Source organism: Cervus elaphus, chromosome 14 (assembly GCF_910594005.1).
Source record: "Cervus elaphus chromosome 14, mCerEla1.1, whole genome shotgun sequence".
NCBI lineage: Eukaryota > Metazoa > Chordata > Mammalia > Artiodactyla > Cervidae > Cervus > Cervus elaphus.
Window position 1 is genome coordinate 32,418,732 of NC_057828.1, and position 25,229 is coordinate 32,443,960.

Sequence of the window (25,229 nt, forward strand, 5' to 3'; positions counted from 1 at the left end):
TTTTATCATAAATGGATGTTGAATTTTGTCAAAGACTTTCTCTGCATCTATTGAGATAATCATATGGTTTTTATCTTTCAATTTGTTAAGGTGGTATATCACATTGATTGATTTGTGAATACTGAAGAATCCTTGCATCCCTGGGATAAAGCCCACTTGGTCATGATGGATGATCTTTTTATTTTTTATTTTTTTTATTGTTCTTTTTCATTTCGCTGATCTTTTTAATATGGTGTTGGAATATATTCTGTTATAAAAATACCAACAGTATTTTTCAGAGAACTAGAACAAATAATTTCACAATTTGTATGGAAATACAAAAAACCTTGAATAGCCAAAGCAATCTGTTAGAATATGTTCTGTTTGCTAGAATTTTGTTAAGGATTTTTGCATCTATATTCATCAATGATATTGGCCTGTAGTTTTCTTTTTTGTGTGGCATCTTTGTTTGGTTTTGGTATTAGGGTGATGGTGACTCTGTGGGAGAAGGCAAGGGTGGGATGATTTGAGAGAATACCATTGAAACATGTATATTATCATATGTGAAACAGATCATCAGTCCAGGTTCAATGTATGAGACAGGGTGCTCAGGGCTGGTGCACTGGGATGACCCTGAGGGATGGAATGGGGAGGAAGGTGGGAGGAGGGTTCAGGATGGGGTTTAAATAAATCAGATTAAGAAGGAAAAAAAAAATAGAATGAGTTTGGAAGTTTACCTTCCTCTGCAATTTTCTGGAAGAATGACTATAAGTTTATTTTCGAATTCTGTGAGTCTGTTTCTGTTTTGTATATAAGTTCATTTGTATCATTTTTTAAAGATTCCACATATAAGTGATACTATATGATATTAATATTTGTCTTTATGATAATCTCTAGGTCCATGCATATTGCTGCAAATGGTGTTACTTTTTATGGCTGAGTAATATTCCCTTGTATATATGTACCACATCTTCTTTATTCATTCCTCTGTTGATGGGCCTTTAGATTGCTTCCATGTCATGACTATCTTGTCTAGTGCTGCTATGAAGATCCTGGCCTTCACAGTACTTTCCAGGCTCAGTTAGTGTAGTTCTGTGTCCCACTCCTGCTGAGAGTCCCTTGTTTTCACTCAGAACAGAATGGCAACATTCTGCGCCTCACCTTTGATACTGCAAACCTTAAAGCTGGCCTTCAGTTTCTTAAAATACCTCCCTCCTTCCAGAGCTGCCAGCCTGTTTACTTGGGCCTCTCACTGACCAGATAAGCTGGGCGAAGCAGCTGGAGCAGGCCCGGCGGGAATGGCAGCAGCACTATGTGGCCATCGCTCAGGTGAGCTCACCACCTCTACCTGCTGAGGCCAACTACCTGGGAGGGGGATGGGGCAGCCTCACACCTTAACCAGACACTTGGTGATGCCTGGGCGGCTGACAGGTGGATAATCGGGTAATCGGAAAATATATCTATTATGTGTAATGTGTGATTGTGACAAGTGATACATGACATATGACTTTAAATTATTGTCAGAGCTGGGGATAGAATGGCAGGGCATGAAAAGGAAGGAAGCAGAGAGGCCTTGGTGCATCTGATGCATCAGGCTGAGGATAGAATTCAAAGCTGTTGAAAATTAGAATTTGGGGAAAATTTGAGGAATGTGATTGTCTTCTGGGGACTGTGTTGTGATCCTGAACCATGGATCTGGCATTCACTACCAACTCCGGATCATAAATGGGCTGTGATGTGAACTTTGTTCCTGGGCCAGGGAGATGCTTTCTCTACCTTCTGTCAACACTACACCTCATATAACCTTACTCCCCAAAGCTATGGGGACAAGCTCCAGAGTCATGGGCTAGCCCTGGAGGACTTTAGAAGTGGTGGGAGGGATCCAGTCCAGATTCCAGAAGGTTCCTGGAGCCAGAATAGATGGGAGTGTTGGGAGTGGAGTGGGGTGGAGGTCTGTGGCTGCAGGGGGTCAGGATGAGTTAGGGTCCAAGGACACTAGAGGTATGGGCATAATGTGGCTGCACACAGCAGTAAGAAATGCCAAGAAAATAACCACCTGTGTAATCTGGAGTGCAAGAGTCAAGAGGGATCCAGAGTGAAGAACCTAGGACTCTTGTTTTGTGTGGATAGTTACAACCAGAAGGACTTTCATCCTCTTTATCAGAACTTCCGGATTCAAAGCTTTCCTTGTGCCCATATAGTTTATTCCAGTTCCGTTTGACTGTCAATCCTCTATAACCACAATACCAATTACTACCTGTATTAAAGAATGAAATCCATTTCCATAACCAAGAGAGGGCGATGCCACAGGCCCCATTTGCCATCAGCACCTTTGGGGTGATGAGGTCACTGGACTGGGAGCAGTGGATGGGAAGGAACTCTGCCCTCTGTGCTGTGCTGCCCTGTCTGGTGAGGATACCCTCCCTGTTTCTCCTCCAGGAGCAGCAGATGATGAAAACCTTCCCCCACCTTCTCAACGTCAATGAAGACCCGCAGCTCACAGGGGTTCTCAAGCACTTCATTCAGGCTGGTACTTACCCCTCTCAACTCGCACCGTGGGAAGGCAGAGGGAAGACAGTCGAGAGGCACTTGCCTGCTGGCTTTGGTTCGTAAGGTCTCTGGCCGAACTGTCTGGGCCTGGACCTTCTAATTTGCAGAGTGATGTTAACTGACCTGGTACTTCCTCAGAAGTTGATTCTGGTTCTGTTCATGCCTGTTGCCCTGGGCATGTTTCTTTTTTTTTTTAATTTTTTTTTTTATGGTAAAATACACGTTACAGAAAACTCACCATGTTCATCATTTTTAAGTGTACAGTGCAATGGCATTAAGTGCCTTCGCATTGTTGTGCAACTATTTTGTGTGTGTGTGTGTGTGTGTGTGCATTCACATGCTCATGCGCACTCAGTTGCTCAGTTGTGCCTGACATTTTGTGACCCCATGGACTGTAGCCCACTAGGCTCCTCTGTCCCTGGGATTAGCCATGCAAGAATACTGGAGTGGGTTGCCTTTTCCTCCTCCAGGGGATCTTCCTGACTCAGGGATTGAACCCACGTGTCCTGCATCTCCTGCATTGGCAGACAGAGTCTTTACCACTGAGCAACCTGGGAGGCCCTGTGCAACCATTACCTGCACCCACCTCCAGATTTTTTTTGTCTTCCCAAACTGAAACTCTGTCCCCATTATGCAATAACTCCCTGTTATCCCCTCCCCTAGTTCTTGGCAACCACCATTCTACTTCCTGTCTCTATGAAATTAACCATTCCAGGTGCTTTTATAAGTGGAGTTATACAGTATTTGTCCTTTTGTGTCTGGCTTACTTCACTTAGCATAATGTCTTCCAGGTTCATCCATACTGAAGCATGTATCAGGATTTTCTCCCTTTTTAAGACTGAACAATACACCATTTTACATGTTTACCACATTTATTTATCCATTCATCCTCTGGAAAATGGCACCAGTATTTCGTCACATCTGGCTTCTGCACTCTAGCCCTATGCACACTCAGGACAGGAGAGGCTCTTGCAGGGCAGTAGTTGGGGCTGGAGATAGAAACTGACTTATACTCACTACTATATATAAAATAGATAATTAATAAGAACCTACTGTATAGCACAGGGAACTCTACTCAATACTCTGTAATGACCTACATGGGAAAAGAACCTAAAATAGAGTGGATATATGTATATGTATAACTGATTCACTTTGCTACACAGAAGAAACAAGCACAATATTGTGAGCCAATATTTTTATTGTGAGCTCCAATAAAAATTAATGAAAATTTATTTAAAGTAACAACAATAAATCCATTAAATGTTAACATAAATGACACACTCTTAAATTAAAAATATTTTCCTAAGCAAACAAACAGAAAGTTAGGAATATCACAAAAAAGGCAGAAATTAAAGCAATTATCCCCCAGGCAAGGTGATGTCCATGTAGCATCATGATTGAAAATCACAGTGAGAAAATGCCTTCAAGTGATCCAATTGGAGAGGAAATGGCACTTTCCAAACATCAGATATGTTACTAAGATCAAATCCTGAAAAAATTTGAAAGCAAAAGTTATTTCAATTCTTTTCAGGTTCATGTGATGCTGGTCAGGCAGCTTCAAATGCCATTACTCTTCAAGGTTTGGGGTAAGTGGACAGACTCAGCACCTTTGTCCAGCTTTACAGAATTGAGACCCCTGCATCCAGAGAACACTCTCAGAATTCATCTAGTCATTGTCAGGGCAGGCCACAAGCCCTGCCAGACAGCCAAGGATGAGAACTGACCAGACGTATCTCGGGACCCACTCTAATACTTATTATGGAAGATCGCATGGGAGGGTTTTCTTCTCTCACCGAAATCCCTTTTGCTGGGCTCAGTGTGTTTTCTTGGATCTGGTCTTGGGAGAAAGGGACTTATTCTCACAAATGGACCTGAGTAGATGGGGGCAGGAAATAGAGTTAAGAGGACAGGCCCAGTACGGTGGCGCGGGCCTTTCACGGTCTCACCACCAAGGGCAAAGGCATCTCTGTGCTCGGAGCCCTTGCCAACTGGACTAACACAAAGCCCAGACTTGGAGCTGATCCCTCCCCGAGGGACCCAAGGCAGGTTTATAAACTCAGAGTAGGGGGCCACACTTCTGTGGCCTCTCTCCTGGGGAGGCTGCTGCTCCAGGGTTCCGCCCCGAACTCCAGCCCCTCTGTGTCGTGACTGACCACAGATTTCCAGCCAGTAGACTCGGGGCATTACTGACCAGTCCCCCGTGACAGACCTCAGCCCTCCATAGCCCACCCCAGCCCTTGTGTGTGGCTGTATGCGTGAGTTGGCAGCAGAGGGTGGGTGGGGGGGGGGCGGTAGGGAGGGGCCTGTTGGTACTAACTCACCCTGACCTATGGCCTCTAGCCCCTTTCCCCCAATTCTTCCTGAGGATCCCCTCATCCCTCTTTCCAGACCACTCCCTGTGGGGACCCTGGTCCAAAAACCCACAGGTCTGGAATTGGCTGAACTGCAGCTGAGATGAGGTTAAAACCTTGCTCCTGAGGACCCCTGAGCCTGAGTGTGTCTCAGCTTCTCAAACATTCACAACAGCCGAGGAGCCCAGGGACATTCTAGAACAGTTAGGCCACACAGATGACATCTGTTGGGAGCCAAACTGATGCCTCTGACACTGGCCCCAAATCTTGTAACATCTCAAGTGTGGATTTGTATAAATAAAGACCAAGAAACAGACCTAAACTTCTTGGCGATATGTAGGCTTGTCATTAAATCTCCTTCCCAAGAGTCTCCTCTGAAACACCTTTCTTTCCATTTCCCTCCACTTCGTCCCACCAACTTGTGAGTCCCTGCGGGGTCCAGCTTGACTGTGTCTCCTGGCCCCAGGGGGGTGGGGAGGGGTTGGGAGTGGGGGTTGGTTCTACAAATAAACAATTGCTTTGTTGTCTCCCCTCTTGCTCAAGGCAGGGTCCCTCGCACCCACCTCTCCACCTCCACCCACTGAGCACACAGGAGCCCCATCGGATGTCCATAGCAGCTGTAGGCCTTACCTAATTGTGCAAATAAGAAAGAATTGCCTACACTCTTCACCAAAACTGTGATTTATTTGGTCACTTAGACACATTCTTGTCCTTTTAGAATTTCAGATAAACATGCTTCCTTCACGAATTCAGGTGGTAAAGTGACGGTGACTCCATACAGCAAATGCAAGGTCATCGTTAATGGGGTGCCCATCACGACCAAGACGAAGCTGCAACATTTGGTAAACTCCCCTGCAGAGCCACAGGATTTCCTATGTCCAACCAGGAGAGCTGGAGTGAGGCCGGCAGGGCTGGGCACTAAGTCTCTCCTGTCCCTCTGCCACCGTGTCCCAGTGATGATGAGGTCACAGCTGTGGACTTGGGAGACCTGAAGTTAACTCATCAAGTGTCTGGGGAAAGTCATTTCACCTCCCTGGACCTTGCTTACAAAACAGAGGGGTGAACTAGGTGCTCGCCAAGATCCTTCCAGCTCTAATGCTGTATGATATTTTAGATTTTAACAACCTGCCATGGAGGGACTTCCCTGATGGTCCAGTGGCTAAGATTCTGAGTTCCCAATGCAGGGGGCCCTGGTTCGATCCCTGGTCAGGGAACTAGATCCCACATGCTGCAACTAAGACCTGACACAGCCAAATAAATGAATAAATATATTTTTTTTATTAGTTGGAGGCTAATTACTTCACAACATTTCAGTGGGTTTTGTCATACATTGATATGAATCAGCCATAGAGTTACACGTATTACCCATCCCTGAATAAATATTAAGAAAAAAAACCTGCCATGGAGAGGGACTGCCAGCACCTTGCCAACAGTGAGCTGTCCACATCTCCCCACCACCCTGCCGGCAGCACAGGGGCTCCAGACACCTCTCCTGTCCCTTCTCCATGCTGAAGCCACAGAAAGTCTTCTATTTTATTTTATTTTTTTTAATTTGAGGATAATTGCTTTACAATGTTGTGGTGGTCTGCTGTCCATCAAATCAGTCATAATTATATATATAAAACCCCTCAATCTTGAGCCTTCCCCCACACCCCACCCATTCCAATCCTCTACACAGAGATCCTTTTAGACTAGCACACTGGAGCAAGCTACTCCTTTCTTGGAAATCCTTCAGTGACCCCCCCTTTTATGAGACCACAGCGAGCCCATCACCTGCCTCTCTGGCCTCACTGCTCTGCCTGGGCTTCCCTTAGTCACAGGACCCTTTGATGCTCAGATCTTCCAGGCCCTGGTCAACAGTACTCTTCTTGGCCTCACCAAAACTTAGCACTCTTGAAGTGTCACCTTAAATAGTGCACCTTCCCAGAGGTCCTCTGTAATCCCCAGTGTGAATTAGCCCGGTACACTCTGTGGAAGCCCTGCCCTTTTCCTCCCCATCCCACACAGGCTGTGATCACAATCAGTTTATCAAGTCCTGGAGGGGAGGGATGGGTCTGTCTAGTCCCCACTGACTCCCCCAGTGGCTGACAGAGTGCGGAATAAAGGATTAGTCAATGAAAGCACGAAAAAGCAAGAGGCCCCACTTCCCTCATCTACAGGTCTCTTCTCTGCTTGGGGATTCACGAGGTCTCGTGATGCTCGCAGAGGAGTCGGCTGACCTCACCCGCTCTGCCCCCCTCCCTCTGAGTGCACTGTCTCCTTCCTAGGACCGGATTATTTTGGGATCCAACAGCGCCTACCTCTACATCGGGTTTCCTTCTGAGCGAGGCAGTGAGGACTTGAGCAGATTTGATTATGACTTTTTCCAGCTGGAGAGAGCGGCTGCTGAGGGAGTGAGTGCTGACAAGCTCGGTGAGCAGCCCAGGCCAGGCTTCTGGCATTTCCCATGGGTGGATGTGAAAGCTCTGCTTTCACTGTGTGCAGTCCTGCTTTCCTTAAGAAAATAATCTTTGACTGTGTCAAAATACAATGTTTAGAAAATTAAGGTATGATTTTCATATAGAGTAAGCACATGTGGAAGATGTATTTAATTCATAAAATTAATTATGAGGGTAAAGATGCTAATGTAGGTTCAATCCTTGGGTTGGGAAGATCCCCTGGAGGAGGGCATGGCAATTGAAGAATTGAAGGATACTCCAGTATTCTTGCTGGAGAATCCCATAGACAGAGGAACCTGGTGGACTACAGTCGCAAAGAGTCAGACATGTCTGGGCATCCTTAAACACTTCATTGTTATTCCTAAGGAAAAGGACTTTCTCTTAATAACTACAGTACAATTCTCAATACCAGAAAATTAACATTGATATTTACTCTACGAATTTCATGCATATTTACCTAATTGTTTCAAAAATCTCCCTTTTAAAAAATTGGGGTACAGGGTCCAATCCAGGACCACATTCAGTTGTCACATCTCTTTGATGTCCTTAAATCTAGAACAATTCACCAGGTCTGTTTTTGTCTTTCATGGCCTCAACATTTTTGAAGAGTAAACATCAGTCATTTTTTTTAGGTTTTTAAGATGTTTCCTCATGATTGGATTGAGGTGATAGTTTTTTTGGCAGGAACATCAGCAAAGTGATGATATATCCTCTGTGCCTCGCATCAGAAGGCACCTGGTGTCAGTTTGTCCATTTTTGCTGGTGTTAATTGTGATCACTTGATTAAGGAGGTGTTTACCAGGTTTCTCCATTGTAAAATGAGTTATCCTGAGGCAAGAGGTAAATGCCGCCTCCCCCCACACACCGCCCCCCAAGCACACCCCAGGGTTAAGTGACTGGAGATTCACTCCCTGTGGACCGAAACTCCAAGAGAGAATAGCAGGATAATTAAGAGAGCAGGCGGGACCCTGCCCAGACCACATATTTCTCGTTCTCACAGTGAGAAGACTTCCCTGACCACACATGCGCAGAAAGACTCCTTAGAGGTTCAAAGGGGAGTGACCTTTTGCCTTCAGTCTTTCCCAGCACTATCCACACGTCCTGTACTCTTTTTCCTTCCTGATAAATACTTTACTTGCTTCCCTACTTTCTGTCTTTGTGGGAATTCTCTTCTGCAAAGCCGAAGGGCCACGGGCCTGGTCACTGTCCACTGGCCTAGCGGTGAGGATTTGGTGCTCTCACCGCCAAAACCCCAGAACCCCACTTCAGTCTCTGGTGGCGGAACTGAAGCCCCGCTTCCAGCCGCTGCAGGCTGAGGCCACCTGAGAGCAATCCTATCTTTTCAATTAATATTTTATGGGGAGAGACTTTGATATGTAGATATCCTATACCTCATTACAATTTCATCCACTAGTTTTATCATCCTTTGATTGTTGGATGATTAGTATGGATTTTTGTCAAATGGTGAATTTCTAGCTCCACAATTTCCTCTACCTTTATTTGAAAAAACAAAAGTTAGTATAAGAAATGTTTTATCTGTTGATTTGTTTATTCATTTGTTTATGTCAGTGTGGACTCAGAGTCCTGTTTTACTCAGTAAGTTATCCGTTCCTTTCATAATTCATTTTGATGTGCAGACTATCCTCGTTTTGGTCATTGGGCACCCCTTCAAGCTGGATTCTGTGTCTTCCTGACATTCTTCATCAGACACTAGCTTCCTTTCTGACATCAAAAATGTTTCAGGTGCATCTTGTGGGCTTTCAGTCCCAGTTTAGGGACTGAAATCACCATACTAATCACCCAGCTCAGGTGTCAGTCATTTCCCCAAGGAGCCTGATTACTTTTAGTAAAATAAATCAAGATCTGGGGCTATGTGTGCAAACTTCTGCCTTAATACATGTATTCCCCCACACATATTAAAGCTTTACCTATTCTGTAAAACAGTAAGTTCATACTCATACGGCCAATTCCAGTTCAATAACGCAGAGTTTATTTTAGTTTTCCCTGAATGGGCAAACATAATATGTCTGTCAATTTTCCTCCATCTGTTCTCTGGATTCTCTCCCCTCTCACTATCTCAAGCATTTGTCTCTGAGAAGGGCCTTCTCTTTTGCGTCACTAAAGGCTCTCCATGGATCATTCCATCACATGCAAGTATGTTCCACTATTTTCTGCCATAAAAACAAACCTAGAAAGCCCTACCTGGACCCACATCTCCTGCCGGGGTCCAGCCCCAGCAGGATCCAGGAGAACCCTCAGGATGAACGGCGTCGGCGAGAAAAGACAGACAGACACACACACACAGACGTTGAGTAGAAGAGGTAGCTTTTTTTTATTTTTAGGATAGCTCAGTTTTTATAGAATGAATGTTACCTCCCCCTTAAGTCACCACATATTACATCAGATATTGGTTTGTGCTTCCGTCAATGTTTTTTTTCCCCATGTTTTTCCCCTAAGCATTCATCTAGAACGTTTCCGATTACAGGGTTTATACTTAAATATCCCGTACATAATCTTCTTGCCTCAATGGCCTAACATTCTCACTCTAACAAAAACAGTGTTTCATAAATCTCAGGTATAGTGTAAACTCTTTGGACAATAAAACAATACATGGGAAGGGTTACAGTAACATGTTTGACACTTCCGAAAATAGTACCATGAGAAAAACCTGATTTTTTTTTTTACCTGAAACCACAAAATCTCAATTTACAACGATTAACTATTAAACAGCAAAAACACCTCTAAAGCAGCAAAACACCTCTATTAATAGTAAAATAATGGCAGTAAAGCTGGTTAATATAAATCTTCTATTAAAATCTTATATACCCCATTTTCTAACTTTACAAAAATACCCATAATATCCCATGTTGTTTAAAGAAAGGGAAACAATGAACAAGTAGCAGCAAGGAAATAGCAATAGTGAAAACCCTTTCAACCAAGGAGAAAGTAAACTAAAGCAGTATATCTACTTCTAAATCTAAACACCTCTACTCTTTTCTATTCTAGAACATTATAATCTTTTAAGCAAGCAGCCAAACTATACCTGTGGCCTTTTCTTTTATGGCTTGATGTTTATGGTCGTGTCCTGAGCCAGAGCAATCTTAAGCATTTCCAAAAAGGCTTGGACTTTTCCAGCGAGGCCTTATTACTATATATTATAATTTCCAAAAATTAATAGAAAGCCCAACAACAGTAAGACAGAAGGAAGAAAGGGACATACCGGGCCCCTGGGACAACCTCGAGGGGAAGAGCTGCCTTGCAGGTTCCTCTCTCGTCCTGGTGGCTCCCAACAATCTCCTTTTGTTGTTCAGTTGCTCAGTCGTGTCTGACTCTTTGAGACCTCATGGACTGCAGCACACCAGGTTTCCCTGTCCATCACCATCTCCCAGAGTTTACTCAAACTCATGTCCATTGAGTCCGTGATGCCATCCAACCATCTCTCCCTCTGTCGTCCCCTTCTCCTCCTCAATTCAGTTCGGTCGCTCAGTCTTGTCTGACTCTTTGTGACCCCGTAGACTGCAGCAAGCCAGGCTTCCCCGTCCACCACCAACTTCCAGAGCTTACTCAAATTCATGTCCATCGAGTTGGTGATGCCATCCAAGCACCTCATCCCCTGTCGTTCCCTTCTCCTGCATTTAATCTTTCCCAGCCTCACGGCCTTTTCCAATGAGAAAAGACCTCTAGCTACTCTAGCTCCTTCTAGATACATCTCCCTCTAGCTACTGCTGTATTTCAACTCCCCCACAACAACCTGGGAGTCCTTGTCCGCAGGAACATTCAGGAGCTTTGTCATTTCTCTTTGTTCATCTCTTCCCTTGCCTCAGATGGAGGTTCTTGACCACCTTGCCTCCCCTCTCATCCCCAGACCCCAGGTCACTCCCCTCAGGGGAGGCTGTGGTAGCAGGGCCCACCTGCTGCCCACCCGCACCCCCAACCCCGCCCAGTCAGGCGAGTGTGGGCTCTGCTGAGGTCTCTGGCTATGTTGAACTCCCAAAGGTGGAACATCTCACGTCGTACCTGTGCAAACTTGTCTTATAAACTCACGAGCAGAGTGTTGTGGGTGCAGCTACATATGTGCAGAATAGATCCTCCCTTTTTCCTGCACCAAACGTTTCGCTTCAGAATTTTGGCAAAATAAATGGATTTGAAAGTGACCTCTTTGTTCATTGTCTGCAAGTTACTGAACAAAACAAGTCAATAAGACTCTAATACCAAACCTGCACACCCTATATATTCATTTACTTATATACAGAGTTGAATTTCCCAGCTGCATAGTGATGTTGAATAAGCCCCTGACCCTGGTCAAAAGTGTTTAGCACCAGCAAAGACTGAGTCCTCAGCAAGGTGGCTGTTGGGCAGCTCTGAGGATTCAGACCTCAGCACAGGAAATCCCTAAATGACTGAGAGTTCTTGACAGGAGGCAGCACCAGCCAGGGTCTAGCAGGGAGATTGGCTCACCCATCATGTCCACGATCCCCTCCTCTAAGCCACCCCAAACAGAAGTAAGGACAAGTTACTTCTGTGCCAGCTGTGGTTTCAGGAGAAGCCCCCAGACCTTCCTTTAGCCAGCTGCATTATTCTTGCCCCAGGCTCCTCACTGGACAGTCTGGAGCTACCTTGGGTCAAGAACACAAGACCAAGACTGAAAATCAGAGGCAGGGAACCTCCTGTCACAATGTTGCCAAGATTCATGGGTTGGGATGGGCAAGGGAGGCAGTAACTTTTCTTCCCCGCTTAGTTTTCTTTCTTGTTTTTTAAAAGATTACACATCTATAAATTTAAAATAGAAATATTTGATGAACAGTTGAATGACTGACTGAATGAAGGAAGCAAAGAGCATGCAAGTTTATTCATGGCTGAAAGGTGTCCCAGAACCAGTCAGTGACCTCCCCTCCCTCTCCGATCTTTCCTAGGTGCTATGAACAGTGGGGATGGGAAGGCGGACCCCAGTGTCCTGGCTGTGTTCCAGGACTACGTCAAACTGATGCCACTGGTTGCAGAAGCAAATCAAATGAGCGAAGAGCTGAAGAAGGTAAGGGCAGAAAATGGTAAAATCTGAGATCTAGAAAGGACCTCAGAGGACAGATTCAATGAGCCCCTCTCTCCCACTGCCCCGAACTGGCTTCATAGTGTAGACATGCCAGATACTCTGGCCTGGAGAGGGCAGGTGCTTTGCTTGAGACCCCACAGTGAGCTAGTGGCAGGGCCTCAGTCAACACCCCAGGCCTCCCCAGTCCCAGCCTCAAGTCCGTTCCTTCTACCTCTGGCCCCCATGGCTCCAGGACCACCAAGACACCAGACCAATGCTTGCCCACCCCATGGTCACCCCACCCCAGATTGTCCTCCAGAGTCCTTCTCTGGGTGCACGCACCTTGATGGCTTCTCTGCCCCAGAGAAGGCCTGGGTTCAGATGCACTCCCTGGTGACACAGGATCCCAATCATCAGGAAACTTGCATAAGACTCAATCACTTTGGTGAGGCTTACACATGAAATAGTTCCAGGATGCTGCTGAGAAATTCTGGGTGCTTTGTCATTTCCCTTGATGGGAATTCCAAGGAGCAAGAGGTGGGATCATCTTCTTTCAGAAAGTCTGAGTGTGGAGAGGATGAAAAATAAATTGCAAAGATGGTACATGCTGAGAAATGTAGGATTATTTAGTGAGAAGTGTTTTTCTTACCAGGGACTTAATATGGAACTGAAAGTGAAAAATTTAGCTTCATCAGATTCCAGGGGCTGTGACCTACAAAAAGAGGTCACGGTGAAGGTGACCCATCAAAGGACTCATCAGGTGAGGTTGCCCCTGGGGGCTGGTGTGCAACTCCATGAGGGGTTTCTGAGGAGGTTTCCTAGGGATACAGGTTAGTTTTACGTGCTACAGCCTGTGGAGCCCCAGTGAAGGGACAAGATAGGGTCCAAGTATGAGTGGGATTCTGGGGGACCAACTCTGGGGAGAGGAGGACCCTCCGAGTTTCCCCTTCTGGTTCCTCTATCCCACACAACACCGAGACCTGGGATCTTTCCCACCCACAGGCAGTGAACACTTTCTGTTTATTTTTATCATGACTCCGAAGTTTTAGTATCCGAAGGGAGCCTGAAAATTTGTCCAGCTGAAAATGGTGTTTGTGTGAGTGTCCAAGAGAGAAAGCTACCATTCTGAGCAATGGGAAAATGCACAGTTTCGTTAAGACTCCAGAAGGTGGGCTTTCCTGGTGGTCCAGTGGTAAAGAATCCGCGTGCCAATGCAAGTGTTATTGTTGCTGTTCAGTCGCTCAGTCATGTCCAACTCTTTGCGACCCCATGGACTGCAGCACACCAGGCCTCCTTGTCCTTCACCATCTCTTAAAGCTTGCTCAAACTCATATCCATTGAGTCGGTGATGCCATCCAACCATCTCATCCTCTGTTGTCCCCTTCTCCTCCTGCCCTCAATCTTTCCCAGCATCAGGGTCTTTTCCAATGAGTCGGCTCTTCGCATCAGGTGGCCAAGTATTAGAGCTTCAGCTTCAGCATCAGTTCTTTCAATGAATATTCAGTATTTATTTCCTTTAGGATTGACTGGTTTGTTCTCCTTATAGACCAAATGCAGGGGACATGGGTTTGATCCCTCGTCCAGGAAGATCCCAAGTGCCTCAGGGCAACTAAGCCCATGTGCCACAATTTCTGAAGCCCACATGCCCTGGAGTCTGTGCTCCTCAACAAGAGAAGTCACTGCTGTGAGAAGCCCATGAATCACAACGAAGAGTAGCCCCCACTCAGCACAATGAGAGAAAGTCCGCACAAAGAAAGCTCAGCACAACCAAAATTAAATAAAATTAATAAATGAATTTGTAAAAAGCGCAATGCAGATGTCGCTGGGTTAAAAGCAACGTGTCAGAAGGGACGTTTTGCTCTCTGGAGGCTTGAGGGGAGAATACATTTTGTTGCTTTTTCAAACTTCTAGAGCCACTTACATTCCTTGGCTCATGGCCATCTTCAAAGTTATCCATATAGCATCCCTGACCCTGCTTCTGTTGCCATCTATCTTTCTCTGACCCTCTCTTCTGCCTCCCTCTTCTACCTTTAAGGCCCATGTGATTACACTGGGCCCATCTGGATAATGCAAGCTAATCTCCCTATTTTAAGGTTGGTTGATAAACAAACTTAATTCCTCTTTGCCATGTAAGATAACATATTCACAGGTTCCAGAGACTGGGACAAGGATATCTCTGAAGGTCTTTCTTCTGTATACCACAAGCTCAAACTTTCATCTCTCCTAGGAAAGTATTTTCTAAGTCCATCATTTCCTCTAAGTCATTTCCTGGGATCCAGCAAAGCTGAAGTAGATAGGTCAGCAATGAATGTAGTGCTCTTGAAGATCCTCACCAAAGCTGAGTTTGATGACACTGTCATTGGTCTTGGGTACCCAAAACCCAACCCATCAGAGACAGCATGCTGGGAAAACCATAGAAATGAATTGTTAGAGCAGCAGATGGGATCAAATATTGATGATGTACCTTTGTGTTTCCAGGTGTGGATTTGGTCAAAAGCCAAATTTATCAATAGGAAATTCCTAATGGAAGAACTTTACCAGCGTTTTCTTGATGGAGAAGACAGCCAGGTAGCCCAGGAAGATGACCCTTTCTGGGATCCTGTCGAAGTTGTTCACCTGGGTTCTGCTCACATCTGGCTCCAGTCCCTTGCCTACTGCATGAAGTTTGAGGAACAAGTGGAATTTCTGAACTGTGACGGGCTGGAAGAGGCAGTGTTGCATATTCACATAAACCCCTGCTCCTCGACAGGACAGTGGGTATCTCCACCACCCCCTTGTCTAGTTCTGGGTCATACAGAAAACTCACAGCAAGCCTGAGTTCTCCTGGAAGGGGAGAACTTGGTACCCTGAAGAGGTCACTCCTGAGACAAACAAATGAGCTCGTTCATTCATAATTTGGCCTCATCATATCTGATTTTGCCAAGGCAGCCAAATCAGCTGCCCTGGAATATTTAAAACCCCACATCCAGCGGTCTTTGAGCAGCTCACACTGCCCTAGAGGACCAAAGGAATGAGGAGAATACCCTGCAGGGGCAGGACTGTAGTAGAAGGAAACATGGACATGAGCCCAGAGAGCTGGGTCGGTAGAGAAGCCAAGGGTGCCATAGAACCTTCCACCCTCCCCCGCCCTTCCTGGCGCCTGTGAGGTCTGGGACCCACCACACACATTTGTTCTTTCCAGCATTAGTCCTCAGCCTTGCTGACCAGGCCCAAGAGCCAGAAGCAGGAAGCTTCTTTTGTAGCTCACCCTGCCTCCCTGGACAGGCTCTGTTAATTTCTTTGTTCCTTTTCTCAAGGAAGGAGCTGTGCTATCTTTGTTTCCTTATGTGGCCCCATTCTGAGGGGTTATCTGATCTTTGTGCTAACTCCACTGTATAACCTTTACTGTCCCTTCAGGTTGTCTCTGGGGCTTCCCTGGTGGCTCAGATAGTAAAGAATCCACCTGCAATGCAGGAGACATGAGGTCGATTCCTGGGTCAAGAAGGTCCCCTGGAGAAGGAAATGGCAATCCACTCCAGTATTCTTGCCTGGAGAATTCCATGGACAGAGGAGTCTGGCGGGCTACAGTCCACGGGGTCACATAGAGTCGGACACGACTGAGAGACTTACACACACAGAGGATGTCTCCCTGTTTCCTCTCTTTGGGCCAAAGGCAGTTGAGAGAGTTTTTACAAAAGCTAACACCTCTTAGCAATTCTAAGTAAAGAGGCTGGCAGGCCTGGTCTGGGTGCCAGTGTCCTCAGTGGCTAGCCGATGCAAACTTTTTGTCTTTCTGAAGAAGAAACAGTCAACAAGTGAGCAACAAAACTGCCAAGTCTTGTGACTAAAAGACTAAGATGATCAGTGCCTCGCTGTCTTTATTGGAATTCTAAGTAACTTCCTGGGCATTTTGCTACCCCAGGCTCCTAAGCTGCCTGATGGTTCTATTTCTCACTTTGAATTAGTAAAGTGGCATTATAGTTTACAGGTTTCAATCTCTGTGAGCTCAGTTGATGTGAGAGAGGTACCCTGTTGGAAAGCTGTCCAAACTGTTTTCTGAGCCTGTAGGCCTGGAATTGACTCTGGACCGTGAAGGGTTCACAAGGAGAATGACATCTGGAGAGGCTGCCTGTGGGCAGCCAGCTGGCTTTCTCTAGGTGGCAGCCCCTCTGCCCACTGGGGAACCTACCTAAATCTTCAATGGCAGTTTGGCATCCACACCTGGGTGCATTTATTGCAAGAAGCTATTATATTCCTGTCTCCTCCTTGAGATAGTCCATATCTTGAAGTACAAGAACAAAGCGGGCTCTTGTGATATGTCTCTTGAATGAGTGAATTCTACAGCTGGTAATATTACCCATCCTTTCTTCAGAGAATTTGGCTGTCTCTTAGGGCTTCCCTGGTGGCTCAGATTGCAAAGAATCCACCTGCAATGATGCAGGAGACCCAGCTTTGACTGGAGAAGGGAATGGTTACTCACTCCAGTATTCTTACCTGGAGAATTCCATGGACAGAGGAGCCTGCCTGACTGCAGTCCATGGGGTCACAAAGAGTCCACCACGACTGAGTGACTGACACACACAAGGCGTCTATGTAATCTTCACTGACATCAGTCTCACTTGCTTGGGCCCAGGGAAACCTGTGATCAATGTTTACCTCTTCTGTTTACAGAGCACGTGGTGAGGAAGATGTGGTTACTGACCCAGTGGACCTGCTGGGCAAGAGGATGGATTTCCAGATTCGCCTTGTGCAGTGCCTTGGCACCAAGTGGCTGAAGGAAGATGCGGAGAGGGGTGTTCAGATGGGGTACCAGCCTGCCCTGCTGAGCTGCTGAACGTGAACCACCCAGCCTGTGTGCCCTGATGGGAGGGGGCCTTTCCTCAAGTTTTAAGAATGAGTTGACCATGAAATTTGCTTAAGTTTTTCTGCTTGTTCAACTCCCAAATGACTATTTCCTCCTTCTGCTTAACAGAGGGAGAAGTTACATGTCCCTCCAGGTCACTGTGTACAGGTCAACATGTACTGATTCTTCTAAGTAGTCGAAGCCAAGAGTCAGGCATTTTAATTATCAGAAAGAGCATCTAGTGAACCTGTGTTATCAAAGTAGGATGATTGGGTTTATTTTCTTTTTTTAGTTGGAAACAAAAGGACTGTGTGTGACGATGTGATAGAGGCACCACACATTAGTTTAAGATATGCTTAAACTAATTAGGCTAAAAGGATACTAAAAGATGAAGCAATAAAGAAGGAGAGATTTTGAAGGACAAAAAACAAACCATAACCTCTTATGGAAAATTAATAACTTTAGATTATCTAAGTAGAAAGTATCAAAATCCTTTTCTCTTTTTTTTAGACTTTTAGTAAGTATTATCTATGTAATGATGATATCTGTGTTGAATAGCTGAGATGTTGGAGGTGGCAATCAGGAGAATCAATTGTAGGTCATCTTTTATCAACTAAATGGCAACCCACTCCAGTATTTTTGCCTGCAAAATCCTGTGGACAGCAGGCCTGGCAGGCTACAATCCATGGGGTCACAGAACTGGACACGACTGAGCATGCACACCTTATCAACTAAACAAAGCAGGCTACAGTTCTTTGGCTTATCTGACACTTTCCTTTAGAAATGTATCCCTTATGGTTTTGAATTATGGTTTCTGTTCTTTTCTCAGGTACAGAATTTATGATCTTCCAAGCACTTTATATACCAAGCCTGTATGGAAAATTGTGAATCCCCAAATTGATGAGACTGTCCAATTTACAACCTTAAATGCATCTCAGGAGTTTCTGAATTATTTACAGACAAACGCTCTCATTGTTGATTTATGGGGTCTTCAAGGTACCATGCTTACCTCCCCTTTTGCATGGTGCATTCCTCCATCAGATGTCATGTTGTGTATCTTAGGGCTGCAGAGGGAGGTTGTCAGGGTCTTGACAGCAGAGGCCAAGAGGTGTCTTCTCCTGAGCCTCTGGGTTTTGGTCCACAGTTGATTACATGGTTTAAACCTCCTCACACAACACTGAGAGTGGAGGATGAGACATTTCTTTCCTGATGGGTCTCTCCCTCACACTACAGAAGGCTGTGCTGAGCTGAGCTGCTCTCAGCTGAACCTCATGGTCACGGGTGAAGGCCACATCCTGGTGGACACGAAGAAAACTCCCCCTCTGATGGACACAGGTCAGGTGTGTTTATTTAAGTCACATTAAAAATAGATGTCACAGATGACTGAAAAAAAAAAAATCTCAGATAATAGTTGCTTGGGGATCATCAGTGTTCCCTCCCATTAAAAAGCCTCTTCCTTGATTTACTCCTGTGTATCTTGAGGGTCTTAAATCTTGGTTACCACCCACCCCTCACTGCACCCCATCCAGTTTTCATAAGATAGGAACAAGGGCCAGTCTCAAAGGATATGCAAATAATGCACACAAGACTAACCCAACTTGTTTCTGTAGAGTACATCAAACCAGATACCAGAGCTTTATCTGAAGCTGCTCAAGTTAGAACAGGAGACGGAACTGCTCAGAAACATAAACAGAGTCCTCAGAGAGGAAAATGTGCTTCTTAAAGAATCTGTTGAGAGAACCAGCTCTAGTCAACAAGGTGAGAGGCCGCTCAAATCTTGGCGTTTAAACTCCTACATTTGTGATGTGTATTTTCTTTCTAAGAAACAAGCTATTAAATGAGTTCATATCTTGTTTCAGTTTTTTTTAAAAAAGCAGAACATTTTTTCCTTGTAAGATTTCTTTGGATGGGTCCCAACTGGTACCTGATAAATGATGATGTAGTACAATGCCACCAAGATAATTAAATATATAAATATGTGGATAAATAGTTGTGGGTCAGTCACTTAGTCGTGTCCGACTCTTTGAGACCCAATGGACTGCAGCAAGGCTTCCCTGTCCTTCACAACTCCCAGAGTTTGCTCAAATTCATGTCCATTGAGTTGGTGATGCCATTCAACCATCTCCTCCTCTGCCACCCACTTCTCCTCCTGCCCTCAGTCTTTCTCAGGATCAGAGTCTTTTCCAATGAGTCAGCTCTTCACATCAGGTAGACAAAGTATTGGGGCTTCAGCTTCAGCATTAGCCCTCCCAATGAATATTCAGGGTTGATTTCCTTTAGGATTAACTGGTTTGAGATGAACAAATAAACGTTCTCTTGTCTTCCACCTTCAGCACATCAGCCTTCTAGTACCCGAAAGATCACTTGGATGACAGCACAAGGGCCAGCAGCCAGAGAGATTAATCAAATGTGCACCACCCAGCAAGCCAGCTACGACAGAGAATTCGCCAGAGCTCTTAAAGTGTTCTACCAAAGCATGAATGTGGCCAGAGGGCAGTTTCTCAAACTGAGACATTATAAACCTCCTGTAAGTATCCAGCATCCTGGGAGCCAAAGGATTATCTTTACCTTAAATATAACTCTTGGATAGAATGGCATTTCCCGAGGGTGGGGTGGGTGTGTGTTTAAGAAGAGCACGTCAAGGCCGGGAACACTGTGAGTCTGCTGTTTTCAGGCTTCCACCCATCTCTGCTCCCATTTTTCACTTTAGTGTACATCTGGTTGGTTCAAGGAGGCTGTGGCCCCTGCAGGATTGAGATTCCTGCACTTTATGACATATAGAATATCCCGGAAGTACACATTTGCTTTATTGTTATAAAACCAAAGAAATATAATTCATCACACTAAGATATTATAGGAGAAAAATCATGGTTACTTCAATAGCTACTGAAAAAGCATGTGATAAATTCAGCATCCTCCCACAATAAAAACCCTTAGCAAACTAGGAACAAAATGGACATTTCTTACTGACAAAGGCAGTCTTGAACACACAGGAAGCATAACCTTAATGGTAAATCATAGATGTCAGCTATCTTCACTTTTTTTTGACATTGTACTTTAGGGTCTAGCCAGTGTAGCAAGGCCAGAAATAAAAGGTATAAAGATTGGAAAGGGGGATAAAAAGTAATAATCATAATAGCAAACATTTATAGAACACTTGGGGGCTTCCCAGGTGGCACTAGTGGTAGAGAACCCGCCTACCAATGCAGGTTAGAGGTAAGAGACATGGGTTCAATCCTGGGGCAGGAAGATACCCTGGAGAAGGGAACGGCTACCCACGCTAGTATCTTGCCTGGGAAATCCCATGGACAGAGGAAACTTGTGGACTATAGTCCATGGGGTTGCAGAGTTGGACACCACTTGACAACTAAAAACAACAACATAATACTTACTAAGTGTTTTTATATTTACTGAGTTCTCACAACAACCAGACGGGTGTGTGTATGTGTTAGTCGCTCAGTTATGTCCAACTCTTTGCGATCCCATGGACTGTAGCCCACCAGGTTCCTCTGTCCATGAAATTCTCCAGGCAAGAATACTGGAGTGGGCTGCCAATCCCTTCTCCAGGGGACCTTCCCGACACAGGGATTGAACCCAGGTCTCCTGCATTGGCAGGCAGATTCTTTAGCACTGAGCCACCAGGGAAGCCCATAAATCAGTATAAAAACTTAAAAAGTTGTTGCCATTTATCTAATAAAAGTCAAAGATGCACCTCCCCTATAAGCCTGCAATTCAACTCCTCTTCTCCACAGAGTAAACTGGTTCTGCAGAGAACCCCTGAGGCAGAGGGTCTTGGAGTGTGGTCCTCCCAGTCAGCAGCTGCAGCATTATCTGGAATCTTGTCAGAAATTCAAATTCCAGGGTCCCCTCCCAGACCTACTGAGTCAGAATCTCTGGATGTGAGGCCCAGTCAACTGTGCTTCAACAGCCCTCTAGGTGATTCTGCCTTTGACTCGTTTGAACCACCTCTCTTGGCATGCTATGTATGTAATGGATTAATTTTTCTCCTACCTATCTGGAATGGCCCTTGTTATACACCATTCCTGAGAGAACTGGGAAGATAGTCATTCAAGTCATTTTCTGTTCTGTGGTTCAGATGGTGGTCCAGGTGAAAAATCCTGTAGAAACCCACACATGTATGCATAAGATGGTATTTTAACCATTTTCCATTACAGCCCCCCAAATGGAAATATCCTAATGCACATCCACAGAAGATAAGTAAATTATGGCACAAGTGGCCAGAAAACAGGCAAAATATAGGGCTGTTTAGAGCTGCATTGTAGGTGGCAAGAAAACGATGATCAACTTAGGTTAGTGGTTGCTTCTGGGGGTGGGGAAATGGGTGTGACCAGGAGGAAATCAATCAAGAGATAGAGTGTTTTCTTGAGCAGACATGTTTAATTTGTACCCATGCATACATTTTGGGCACTCTTTCGGATATATCAGTTCAGTTCAGTTGCTCAGTCATGTCTGACTCTTTGCAACCCCATGGACTGCAGCATACCAGGCTTCCCTGTCCATCACCAACTCTTGGACCTTGCTCAAATTCATGCCCATCGAGTCGGTGATGCCATCCAGCCATCTCATCCTCTGTCGTCCCCTTCTCCTCCTGCCCCCAATCCCTCCCAGCATCAGGGTCTTTCCCAGTGAGTCAGTTCTTCCCATCAGGTGGCCAAAGGATTGAAGCTTCAGCTTCAACATCAGTCCTTCCAATGAACAGTCAGGACTGATTTCCTTTAGGACTGACTGGTTGGATCTCCTTGCAGTCTAAAGGGACTCTCAAGAGTCTTCTCCAACACCACAGTTATAAAGCATCAATTCTTCAGTGCTCAGCTCACAATAAAGAAAGAAGGAAAAACTAGTGTGGTGAAAGACACTAAAGTAAAAAATAATCCACAACCTGGGAGAGTCTATTTGTATTGTTGTTGTTGTTGTTCAGTCACCCAGTCGTGTCCAGCTCTTTGTGACCCCATGGACTGCAGCACACCAGGCCTCCCTGTCCTTCACCATCTCCCAGAGTTTGCTCAAACTCGTGTCCGCTGAGTTGGTGATGTTAATATCCAGAATAAACAAACAACTACATATTTATTTTATTAAAATAAGAAAGACAACACGTGGCAAAACACATTGGAAAAAATGGCCAAAGTATTTGAGCAGGCATTTCACTAATCATCAGGGAAAAGAAACTAAAAGGAGATGCCCTGACACACTACCTGCCCCCTGCCCGCTCCCCATCTCTGTGAGCACTGTCACCTCCTCTTACCTTGCTCACAGGCTCCCTGGCCCACAGGGGTACCTGCAGTAGTCCCTTCTCCTATAGGGCAGGGGTATACCAGTCAACCCTATCGATGGGAGAATCCCCACCCACATGGTCCTTTGCAAACTTCAGAACGTCTACAGTATTATACCAGTCCCCAGTATTTGGATTCTCTCACCAATTTTCCCTGTTGACAATAAGTAACCAGACCAGACCTGTTCCTAGGTGAATTGTTGCCTCTGGTAGCAGCTTTCAAATGCAGCTTTCCAGCTCAAAGGGAGACCTTACTGGGCACCCCTTCATGTACACACATCATCCTTTTACTGTAATGAAGTGAGTCCACTAAGATTGAAATTGAGCGGGACACTTCAGGCCCTTCTGAGTACAAATCCCTTCCATGTTCCTCATTTCTTGTTTGGAGAAAAAGACTTTCCTCTCCTAGACCTTCCCTGAGTTCCAAAGAGCAGATTCAAGCAATTAGTAACTAGGGGAGTAAGGGAACACAGACACAAAGAAAAAACAAGCCCAGCATCATCTTTTCCATGATGGTCAGCTTAAAAGAATGTGTTGACTTATGACCCCAAACTGTGGAGATAATGCTCTATCAAATGGCCCCAAGTGTGAGGGGAATCACACTGACTGAAACCACTCACCCTGGTCAGGCACCATAGTTACCATTTGCATGAGTTATTTTACGACAGGAGGTCCTGGTAAGGAACAGGGAACTAATACGCCACTACCAACTGGAAGAGTTCAGGAAAGGTCAAAAGGTGACACCACGTGTCCAACCACCCCCCAGAATCCTTCTCACTGCCGTCCATCTTGGCTGAGCAATGTGCGCACCACCAGGAAGGACTCTGAACCAGAAGACAAAGACAACCCGGAAACTAATCCCATCACCATAAAATCCACTGCGAGCCATGTGGCAGGGTAGTTCTCCTGGGTTCCCTTTACCCTGCTGCTCTCTGCCCGGGCATCCCTTCCCAATAAAATCTCTTGTTTTGGCAACACATGTGTCTCCTCTGACAATTCATTTCCGAGTATTAGACCAGAGTCCACTTTCTGGCCCGAGAAGGGGTTCCCCCTCCTGCAACACAAGCAGTCTTAAAATTAGTAACCTGGGTCAATTAAGAACTGAATTCCTCAGCCATCATGAGGTAAATAACCATCATTGCTTTTGCTCTCTCTCCAAAAGAAGTTAGGAGATCACGAGACCATGATATACTAGTTTGCTAGGACACACAGATCAGTCACACTCAATGACAGATGCAAGTTACAAGATGATGCTCGGAGGTCTGCAACTGAGGTCTTATAGGGGAGCTGAAATCACATACTACCCCCACCCTACCCCCTTTACTTTTGCTTTTAAAACCCCTGCACCCTGGCCAGCCAGCAGGATGGCTCTGAGATGAGTCTAGGTCTCTCATCTTCAGAGCTGGCGCCTTCTTAACTAATACAAGCTTCTCTGCTCCAGACTCCATTATTTCAGCTTGTTTGGCTTCACTGTGCATCAGGCATATGAATTTGGGGTTTGACAATATCATTTTTTTCTTTATTTTTAGGAAGATGATCAAATGCTTCGGCCATTTGTACACCAACAGTCACAAATGCTAAAGGACTTTGGGGACCTACTTGAATCCAGCTTGTGGAAACTGAAAAATGATGTTGCTCTTATAGTGAAACATAAGAAAGAATGTTTACTGCATGTGGAATAGTGTTCAGTTCAGTTGCTCAGGCCTGTCCGACTCTTCATGACCCCATAGACTGCAGCACGCCAGGCTTCCCTGTCAATCACCAACTCTTGGAGCTTGCTCAAACTCATGTCCATCGAGTCAGTGATACCATCCAATCGTCTCATCCTCTGTCGTCCCCTTCTCCTCATGCCTTCAATCTTTCCCAGAGGATACACCAACTGAAAACATTTGAGCTTTGAGTTGTCAAGATTATTTAATTAACTTGGCTATCGGAGCTGAACTGTGGACTCAACCTAGTCAACCCATTTCTCACTCACACAACTTATTACACAGCTTTCAAGCAAAATTCCTTTTTATTTAAAATCATGTAAAAATGAATTCAGGCTGAAGGTGAGGTGGAAAATATGAGCAGAGAATGGTTAGCACTCTGAGCAAGAGGATCAACAGCCTGGAGCTGAATCCATGACTAATCAGTTCTGTGGTTTGGAGCAAGCGATGTCCCTTCTCTAAGCCTCTTTCCTTATCTGTTCTTCTTTAAGTTAAAGACCCTCTTTCTTCTATACAGTTTGTGCAGCTGCTGCTGCTGCTAAGTCACTTCAGTCGTGTCTGACTCTGTGCAACCCCACAGACAGCAGCCCACCAGGCTCCCCTGTCCCTGGGATTCTCCAGGCAAGAACACTAGAGTGGGTTGCCATTTCCTTCTTCAATGCATGAAAGTGAAAAGTGACAGAGTTGTCTCCTAACATGAGTAAGATTCTTATCAGTTTCATGCCTCTCACTGTATTGCAGAAATTCCATAAAGGAAATGGCTGTCCTCTTTACATGATGAATGTAACAGAACACTTATTTGTGTTTATGGTATGATTACAAAAGGAAAAGTCTTTGCCTTATTTTTGGGCTTCAGTGGAAAATGTAGTTAAATATAAAAAGTAAATTAGACAAAACTTTTGCTTAGGTAGTGAAAATCAGTAGAAACTTACCAGCTACATCCTTCAAACTAACCACAGGTATAGAACCAGGGAAAATGAATGATAAACCCAGTTATTAGCAGGACACAGACTACTTGGGAAGCACATTTCTACCACTACTCAATTATACAGACATGTCCA

At 45.2% G+C, this 25,229-nt stretch overlaps 1 protein-coding gene across 1 annotated transcript in view; it reads left to right on the top strand.

The window, feature by feature from the left end:
* The window catches only part of LOC122708329 (kinesin-like protein KIF28P), a 71,521-nt gene extending 46,374 nt beyond the window's left edge, over positions 1-25,147 (top strand). The window contains exons 10-23 of the mRNA XM_043924723.1: positions 1,202-1,308; positions 2,419-2,509; positions 4,061-4,115; positions 5,599-5,722; positions 7,148-7,292; positions 12,232-12,350; positions 13,000-13,107; positions 14,826-15,100; positions 16,998-17,132; positions 17,999-18,165; positions 18,403-18,511; positions 18,782-18,951; positions 19,551-19,696; positions 23,989-25,147. Of these exons, the coding sequence (XP_043780658.1) occupies positions 1,202-1,308; positions 2,419-2,509; positions 4,061-4,115; positions 5,599-5,722; positions 7,148-7,292; positions 12,232-12,350; positions 13,000-13,107; positions 14,826-15,100; positions 16,998-17,132; positions 17,999-18,165; positions 18,403-18,511; positions 18,782-18,951; positions 19,551-19,696; positions 23,989-24,141 (1,904 nt within the window). The 3' untranslated portion in view covers positions 24,142-25,147. The remainder of the gene's footprint in view (positions 1-1,201; positions 1,309-2,418; positions 2,510-4,060; positions 4,116-5,598; positions 5,723-7,147; positions 7,293-12,231; positions 12,351-12,999; positions 13,108-14,825; positions 15,101-16,997; positions 17,133-17,998; positions 18,166-18,402; positions 18,512-18,781; positions 18,952-19,550; positions 19,697-23,988) is intronic.
* The last annotated feature ends 82 nt before the right edge of the window (positions 25,148-25,229 follow it).